The 10,052-nt window shown below is 35.6% G+C and overlaps 1 protein-coding gene across 1 annotated transcript; it reads left to right on the top strand.

Annotated features, from left to right (window-relative positions):
- The first annotated feature begins 1,190 nt into the window (after nucleotides 1-1,190).
- Nucleotides 1,191-9,308, top strand: LOC149931625 (uncharacterized). The gene is made up of 2 exons (XM_090158021.1): nucleotides 1,191-1,590; nucleotides 9,163-9,308. The coding sequence occupies exons 1-2, from the start codon at nucleotides 1,191-1,193 to the stop codon at nucleotides 9,306-9,308; spliced, it is 546 nt and encodes a 181-aa protein (XP_090014147.1).
- Nucleotides 9,309-10,052: the final 744 nt, after the last annotated feature.

Genomic DNA, 10,052 nt, shown 5'->3' with positions numbered 1-10,052 from the left:
TTTCATTTTTCCTTTTTAAATTTTTGCCAATGGCAAAAGCACGCTAGCTTTAAAATATTTGGCGGGAAAACCTAGACAACTTCTAGCTGTTAATTGATTATTTGAGGAATTAAAAAAATATTTGAAATCAACAAATACTATTTGAAGACCCCAAATTATTTGATTTTGGAACTATTTGACCATATACCAAACCATTTGATATAATTAAATACATTTTATAGTTTAATTTCAAATATCAAATTATTTGGTCAAGAATTCAAATATTTGACAAATAGTTTTAAGGACTATTTGCAAACTGGTTATGTGATTTGGTAGTACCTAATATTTGGCACACCCCTAGTTAAAACAACGAAGATTTATTTTTAATGTTCGTTAAATTTCTAAATTTTACACTAAAATAAGGTAGAATTTATTTCATTTCAATTACAAATGAAATATTTATTCTAAACTAAAAACGTTGGAGGATCTATTAAATTAATTACTCCTCCTTGTATAAACTTTGGGGGAAATCCCCCCCATCAACTGCTCCTCCTGGAACTTATGCCTTTGAAATGTAAATGATGGGTACATAATTTTATTCTGTTTTAGATCATAACTACTCATATACAGAATCAGAACGAACTGAACATTTAATCAAATCAGTTTTGGAAAAGAACTTATTAATAGAGACATTACTAGGAGAACTGAAAATTTGTAAACATAAAAATGAGGACTTAGAAAAAAATATTATAGAATTAGAAACTGCACTCCATGAAAAGAGTTGTAAAGTTATACAGATGGACTTGCAAAACCAATTGGAATGTGCTAAGAAAAAACGCGAGTTTAAAATTGAAGCTACTTTGGGAAATGAAAGTGCCCTACATTTTTACACGTATTTTGACAGCAAGGAGAGATTCTTGGCATTTTACGAGTTTGCCTTTGAAGACTATGAAGAAGCTTGGACAAGAGTGACTTAGTTGGACAAGTCAAGAAAAACTGATAAAAAACAAAAGCCGCTGGTTACTCCAATGAACCCACTATTTCTAGTTTTAAGCAGACTAAGAGTTGGTCTTTTGGAAGTGGACATTGCATACCGAACTGGAGTTTCAGAGGCTACAATAAGCAATATTTGGTCTTTCTGGGTAGATTTTCTCTTCAATCGGATTATTCAACTTCCTATTTGGCCCAGTTGAAATTCAGTTAACAAACACATGCCCCATTCTTTCAAAAATGTTTATCCAACAACCAGAATTATCTTAGATTGCTCTGAGATTTTTATTGAAACTCCATCAGATTTCAGAGTGCAGAGTCAAACTTACTCAACATACAGGTCTCATAATACAGCGAATGGCCTTATAGATATTGCACCCAATAATTGGATTTATTTTGTTTCTGACTTGGCACCTGGAAGGCTTTCGGATAAAGTAATCACCGTAAAAAGTGGTGTGATTCGTATGATGGAAAAAGGGGATTCCGTAATGGCAGATCGTGGGTTTTTAATTAAAGATGAGTTAAATGAGAGAGGAATAACTTTAAATATTCCACCATTTCTGCATGAAAAAAAACAATTAAGTGTAGAAGAAGAAAACATGACTAGAGAAATTGCATGGTGTAAGAATACACGTAGAGCGTGCAATACGAGAAATCAAAACCTTTCGGATTTTAAAATATATATTCCCTAACTCTATGAGTGATAAAATGAACAAAATATTTAAAATTCGTTGTTATTTAAGCAATTTCTCTCGTGATCCCTTGCTAGATAAATAAATGTTAAAAATAAAAATCATACAATTTCTTTAAAGTTATATTTAAAAAAAATTTAAATGTTGCACAGATAAATATTTTTTTATTCAAAAGACTGCGGTAAAGAAACTTTAGTACGTTTTATTTTACTGAATTGCTCAAATAAATTCTATGTAGACTTTTGTAGAGTGTACTGTATATATCAAATATGTAAATATCGTAAGAACTGGTTATAATAAATATGTAAATATAGTAAGAACTGGTTAAAATAAATATGTTAATATAGTCGGAACTGGTTATGATAAATATGTTAATATAGTAGGAACTGGATATGACAAATATGTAAATATAGTAGGAACTGGTTATAATAAATAAATATAATAGGAACTGGTTATAACAAATATGTAAATATAGTAGGGACTGGTTATAATAAATAAATAAATATAGTAGGAACTGGTTATTTTAAATATCATAAGTGGTATTACTCTAAGTACCCGACTTCGAAAGGGTTCTATGGGGGCCATGCCTGTTCATGTGCCAAACTCTCTCTCTCTAAAATAGTACTATCTATACCTGCTACTAAAATGAATGCTAACCATTTCCGCGGTAGGCTAACGCTTTAGTGCTCGGTGACTAGAAAACCGAAGGGGAAGAAAACAAGTTCACCAAGAAGGCGATAATATTATTTCGTTCCCCGTGTTATAGTTAAACAGGGCTGGCATAGAATTGAGCGGAGCTTTCTAAACGAAATTGATAGTTACGTGGTTTTGCTCTACGAAATGATTTACCTGGTTTTAGCATTATAGACTCTTGGAGGAAAGAAGGTGTTGCTGGAGGGGATACTACAATACCTCTAGCAGAGGCGGCGAGCACTTAAGTGCGACAAAGGGGGACAATGAAAATCCTACATAAGCTATATTTTATAGATTTCTAATCCAAAAATTAGTTGGTAAAAAAAGCGTATAGTGATCATCTTCGGGAGAAAGTATTGAAGCTGAAAATACCCACCATGTAAAATTTTCCAAACAACAGAGCTCCGGTCAAAGGATTAGCAACTAATTGTTAAAGCAATGAATTTCTTTCACTATAGTGGCGACATCTCCCGTTGTCTACATGTAACACTTGGTCTAACGGAATGGCGAGGATTCAAGTGTCGTCTAAGAAGTAAATTTAATTTATACAAAGAAAATAATATAAGAAAGTTGTATAGTGAGACGATAACCGTCAAACTAATTGCACAGTGTAAAAACGAACAATTATAGCAGCATCCAAAATCCGCTAAACTTCCACTTTCAAAGTGGGAAGTTGGTTGGAAGAATAAAAATGCCTAAACATAATGGTCAACGAAAGTTGTTTAGTGTGAATGATACGTTACTAGATAAAATTTAAAATTTAAACTATTAAACAGATCATATTGTACAGAATTACAATTATAATCATCACAAAATAATACTTCAGAGCCCGGATTTGAACCCACGACTTTCCAATAGGCAAAAGGATGGATGTGTGTTATAAAAATAAGAGTCAGGCTTAAGACATGAATTAAATATTTATTTAATTAATTGTCAATTCATTTACGAAATTAATACTCCCTTTAAACTATTAAATTTATACACCAAAAGAACTCTAATCAAATATTTTATTTAAATAAGGCTAAGTTTGTATTTAAATAAGGCTAAATTTTTATTTAGATAAGGCTAAATGAGAATACGAAATATATCTACCACAACAACTCTGATGAAATAATGTAATAGACACTTCAATATAACCTCTGTCCTTCTCTTCTGTGATAACGCGCTTTCTTTCATCCAACCATAGACTAAAGGCGGACGCACACATAGCCTTCGCGAGCGAGATTTTCGCGTCGATTCGCGTGATGTTAATGATAATGTGCTCAATATCACGCGAAGTGACGCGAAGCGACAAGAAAATGTCGCTCGCCAAGAATGTGTACGTCACCCTTAAGGAAGGTGGAACAGTTCCTTAGTCTATGGTCCTACGGTTTAAAGTTAGGAGCAAGTTCCTAAGTCTATGGTCCTACGGATTTAAGTTAGGAGAAAATTCCTGAGTCTATGGTCCTACGGTTTAAAGTTAGGAGCAAGTTCCTGAGTCTATGGTCCTACGGTTTAAAGTTAGGAGCTCGTGCATGTTAATTTTTTCCAGAGATCTATTTTTCTCCTAAAATATTTTATTAACCAGGCGGCGCGTGTGCGTCCACCTTGAAGGCGTCGCTTCACGTGATTTCAATGGAATGGAAGCCATGGCGCATGGTCGCGTGGGCGAAAAGTAGCGGACGAAATCGTTCGCAAACCTTATGTGTTTCACGAGCAAATCGCGTCGCTACGCGTGATGTTGGGCACATAATCATTAACATCACGTGAAGCGACGCGATTTGCTCGCGGAAATTTCGAACGTTAAGTCTATGTGTGCATCCGTCTTTAATCACTGAATAGAAAAGGGATTTAAGATTTTACTTACAAAGAGACTACCCGAGGTGTTTATTACCGATTTTGTTAAAAGTCGGGCGTAATGTAGACCTAAATGAGATATGAAATTTCCTAAAAGGAGACGTTGCACTACCCATTCGATTTGCCATGACAACCAAAAAGGTTTTGGATCACTTAAAGCCAAAAAAATCTCCATTTAAAAAAGCATGGGATTTTCTCGGTTTCACAGGGTCCTAGCTACGAAATAAATAAACTCAAACTCAAACTCAATCTCTGTTTTATATTTTGCCTAATCTATTTTTTTCCTATATTCCGATAGTTTGAGTGTAAGGGGATACCACTATGCTACGATAGTCAAACCAACAAGTCGGCCCAGGCCGTAATATTAGTTCCACATCAGTGTATTCGAATGGGCAAACCCATACACCCTTAGTAGACACAAGTAGGCAAACTAATACAAAAACTGTTGAGGCTACGTGATTTCTTATCCTAAGTTAAAGAGTGGGTGCCGCCCACCCTCAGGATACCCGGGTGGGCAAACCAATTTAAAAGCTGTTGAGCCCATGTGATTTCCTATCGTTTGATATATAATTTGCCATCCTATGTTAAAGAGTGGCCACCGCCCACCCTCAGGGTAAGTGGGTGGGCAAACCAATACAAACGCTGTTGAGGCTTTGTGATTTCCTATCTTTAGATAGATAATTTACCATCCTATGTTAAAGAGTGGCCACCGCCCACCCTCAGGATACCCGGGTGGACAAAGCAATACCAAAGCTGTTGAGGCCATATGATTTCCTAGCGTTTGATATGTAATTTAACATTCTATGTTAAAGAGTGGCCACCGCCCACCCTCAGGATACCCGGGTGGGCAAAACAATAAAAAAGCTGTTCAGGCAATGTTATTTTATATTATCTCGGCGATTAAATTTTTATTTTCTTTGAGCAAATATTTAATATTGATTATTAACAACTGCATAAATCATATTATTCGAAGAATTTATTTATGTACTAAGAATATTGCAAGACAGAGAATCTGTCCCCATGGTCGCATACTTTTCAACTTAACGGCTTGTTGCCAAAGCCCTAGCAAAAGTGCTAGCCATTTGAATTTAACATGTTTGATTCTAGCAAAGCAGACTTTTGCAACACGCCCTAAGTTCGACTGCTTTGGATTTTTTGGTCTCACTCTTTCAAGTAGACGCGAGAGTAGACGATCCAATCTTTTACTTTTATTGTTCTATGAGACCAAACTGTTTTTTCGATCACTTTCCCTTAAATGGGGGTTGGTCGGAGGGGGCGGAAATTAACGCTACTGCGTGCGCGTCAAAGAGCTCTATCGAATGAGACCAACTTGTTTTTTTCGGTCACTTTCCCTTTAAGGGGGTTGTTCGGAGGGGGCGGAAATTAACGGCACTGCGTGCGCGTCAAAGAGTTCTATCGAATGAGACCAAATCTCCGGACCAACTATACAAACTGTACAAGTTCGCCAAGAAGGCGATAATATTATTTTGTGCCACATATAAACGACTTCGATAAGAAAGTGCCACACTTATTTATTACTTCTAGCCATACACGGTTTCGATAAGAAAGTGCCACACTTATTTGTTACTTCAGACCACACACGGTTTCGATAAGAAAAAGCCACACTTATTTATTACTTCTGACCATACACGGTTTCGCTAAGGGGGTTGAAATTCGGGCAGGGGGTGGCAAAGTTTGAGGTTAATTTGACCCTAAAACGCCGTAAATATACGTAAAATAACGCTGAAAAAGGAACGAGAATTGCGACAACTTAACTAGACAAAACCCCCCGCGTCGCTAAAAACGACTAGAAGTTCCGAGTGGATTTTGAACAGAGCGGCGTAACTCGGCTGGTATAGTCGTCGGTTTTTAGAGATAACGCGGCCAGCGGCTATCTGGGTTCGAGTCCCGGTGCCGCTTATTTATTTTTCGCAGCTCCATCTACCGTGTCGTTGGTTTCCACACCAAACAAACAAACAAACAACACTTAACGACAATCCATCCATAGCAATAGTCCCACTTCGATATATTTATATCTCGATGTAGAACTCAAAACCGACAAATACTGGAACGGCCAAAAATGGTGAGTTTTGTATAATTGGAATTAAGTTGCGGTTAAATACACCAGTCAAACTTAGACGTAGTTATTTGATCTTTGCAACAATATGTTATTGTGTATTATCATGAAAATATGTACTGAGTTAACCCATGAATGTACAACTGTAGCATTACAACGAGCCTATTTTCGCGCCACGCGAATATCGATATTACCTTCACCCTTAAAATTATCGTATTTTTCTCCAGGAAAAAAATGCTTTAATTAAGGATTGCAATTTAGAAAAGGGTAAATTCAATGCTCATCACAAAAAGGCTAAGAGGCGTCACCATCATCGAACCTAGTACAATGGGGGGGGGGGGGGGCTGCAAGGACAAACCAAAATTATGGAGAAGGTCGCAACCGTCAAGATCATAATAACGGAGGTCTAAATTATAGAGAAGATCGCAACCGTCAAGATCATAACAACGGGGGTTGTCAAAGGAAGGACTTATAGTGTGGACTAGTTATAGTAAATAATATTTGTATAATATGGACCAGTAACAATAAATAAATGTGTGTGCTAGATTATTCATATGAGATTAAATTTTTAAAACATTTGATATATAACTAGTTTAAAAGGTATCACAGTGTGGTTTAAAATGTATTTTTACCTCTCCGAGGGGACTTTGTACCCTGGAGGGGTATTACAATCACGGTGTCCGTCTGTCTGTCTGTCTGTGGGTCTGTCCTGCGAACGCGTTCGCATTTTCCGTGCAAAGGTTAACCATTGCGTACGCAGTTTCTCAAAATCTCTGGGTTCGCAGCTTCTCGAAGGGTTGGCAAAACCACCGTGTGACGGTGAGCGTTAACGGATTTATTTGCGGTTTGGTTTGGATGGTGTTTTTTCGCTCACCGTCGAGACGGTTCGGTGTATTACGTTTTTGTTATGTTTGTAGGTAGTGAATGTTGAGTTCGTGTTATGACGGTTGTGAGTGTTGAGTTTGTGTTTTGATGGTTGTGGGTGTAGAGATTGTGGTATGCCTGAGTTATGATAGTTGTGAATGTTGAGTCTGTTGCGTTTGTATGGGCGTTTTCACTCTAACTTCTTCTTAATGACGTTGGGACGGACCGAGTGCTGAGTGTAATGCTACCTCTCAACGTCCAATGGCAGGGTTTCCACCAATTGTTCACGGTATTCGTCTCAGCATCAATTTGCGTATTATTGGCGCCGGCCGGGAATCAAACCCGGGTCTGCCTCGTGCAAGAGATTAATTCTAACCACTCAGCCACCAACGCTTGTTAAGTTACGGAGTTTTTCTAAAAAACAGCTTTGGCGTATATCTTTTACAAAGTTATAACGTTAGGTACTATAATTTATTCTACATCATTTTAAATATTTATAAATTATATTAATCTTATATTTAATTAAATATTTATAAATTATATTAATCTTATGTTTAATTAAATATTTATAAATTATATTAATTTTATATTAATATTATATTTAATTAATTATTTATAATTTATATTAATATTATATTTACTTAAATATTTATAAATTATATTAATATTATATTTAATTAAATATTTATAAATTATATTAATATTATATTTAATTAAATATTTATAAATTATATTAATATTATATTAATATTATATTTAATTAAATATTTATAAATTATATTAATATTATATTAATATTATATTTAATTAAATATTTATAAATTATATTAATATTATATTAATATTATATTTAATTAAATATAATATTATATTAATATTATATTTAATTAAATATCTGAGTATTTTAATTTATTTGATCGTGTTCAGGAATTGAACTCGGGTCGCATCGTTACAATGCAGATAGTTAACCGCCGAGCCATTGACTTCCTATAGTGAAATGAAAAGTAAAGAAACCATTATGATAAGGCGGGTTTTTTAACTTTTAAAAACGCTTAGAAAAAGGATAATTATTCAAATCTCCCGCGGAAACTATATCAAAGTAATAATATAGCGCCACCGTGTGGAGCACTATCAATCAAACCGGGTAAAAAATATAATCTCTTCAATTTTTTGAACTTTAGTAAAATCTCGAGGGGTTAAAAAACACAAAATAAACGTACATAAGGCCGTTGCGATCAATTTAGAAGTTTTAGTCTTTCTTAGTTCTTGGCTGTCAAACGAACTACTACAGGACGGGGTCCTGGTGTCGGTCAAAAGTTATGAGATAATTTTGCGGTTTTAATTAGTATGTTCAGTCTTCGGTCAAGAAAAGAGTTAAATTGTGTTTCGCGTTTGGAACGTGAGTGAATGGACTTAAGTGTATGAACAGTGCGTGTTTAAGACTGAAAGTGTTAAAGTGATTGTGAACTAACTCAAGTCAGCTGTAAGATAAAATTGATTGTTATTATTTTTTGAATTGGAATAACCTAATTTTACCATAGAAATTATCATCTCAACCTGTGAGGCTAATTAAGTAGATTGGAAGTAATTAGTAGCGAACGGCTCTCAGCTATTAATTAAGACAGGGTTTATAGTTAGGTAGTTTGAATTTAGTTAAAATTACCCAGTATAATTTATGATATTTACGTAAGTGTGTGTTTTAATTTATTTTTCAATCACGATGAACTAAGACACCACGACTATATGTACGATTACTGATTGTCTTTTATTACAGCGGTGCGCCTTCTATACGACATTTCGAGAGTAATATCTACATTTCTATCGGTGTGCTGAAAGATTCGACAACCCAGTTTTTTCTGCCTAAACGCCTGGACGTCAATCACCTCATCGAAGAAGCCTTTTTTAGCGATGACCTTTGATCTCGTCGTTGATAACTAAAGCTCAACAAACTATAAATACGAAGAAAATTCGCGTCGCCGGCCCCAGAGCACCACGACTATATGCACGATTACTGATTGTCTTTTATTACAGCGGTGCGCCTTCTATACGACATTTCGAGAGTAATATCTACACTTCCCATCGGTGTGCTGAAAGATTCGACAACCCAGTTTTTTCTGCCTAAACGCCTGGACGTCAATCACCTCATCGAAGAAGCCTTTTTTAGCGATGACCTTTGATCTCGTCGTTGATAACTAAAGCTCAACAAACTATAAATACGAAGAAAATTCGCGTCGCCGGCCCCAGAGCACCACGACTATATGCACGATTACTGATTGTCTTTTATTACAGGTAATTAAAAATTGTCTATAATCACTATTATTTTAACCTTACATTGGTCGTTGGTGCTCTTGGCCTCGTAAAAAACTCTATAAACTATGAATACGAAGGAACTTTCGCTTCGAGACGTTCTAACTGAACTTAAAAAGGAAATTTCCTCCGCAAAATCTGACCTAGCATCGCAAATCTCTTCCGTACAAGAATCACTTAAAGATACCAACCTGAAATTAGATTCCCTAACTTCGCAAGTTAACAATCATGACTTACGTATCAAAAACCTAGAATCTCTTCAAGGTGATGTTGAGGGTCTAAAATTCCAAGCAAATGATCTTGTTGACCACGTTAAATCTAAATTTAACGCCAAAGATAGAACAATATTAGAAATGAGCTCAAGAATTGATTATTTAGAAAGTGAAGGCCGTCGGAACAACCTAGTGATATCGGGTATACATGAAAGACAAGGAGAGGATAGGAATCAGCTAGCCAGTGAAGTTAATAATATTATTTCCGAGCTTTTGGGTTGGACCGGCACTCTAACACCTTTCCAAGTGTATAGACGTGGCTCCCCTTCCGAACTTAACGATCGAAGAATTGTACTAATACTCGAAAATGTAAAGGCTAGATACGAAATTCTCAAAAACGCG

This window comes from Leiobunum rupestre, chromosome 9 (assembly GCF_980474605.1).
Source record: "Leiobunum rupestre chromosome 9, qqLeiRupe1.1.hap1, whole genome shotgun sequence".
Taxonomy (NCBI): Eukaryota; Metazoa; Arthropoda; class Arachnida; order Opiliones; family Sclerosomatidae; genus Leiobunum; species Leiobunum rupestre.
The sequence above is the reverse complement of the archived record's forward strand: the minus strand, read 5'-3'. Positions and strand labels throughout refer to the sequence as shown.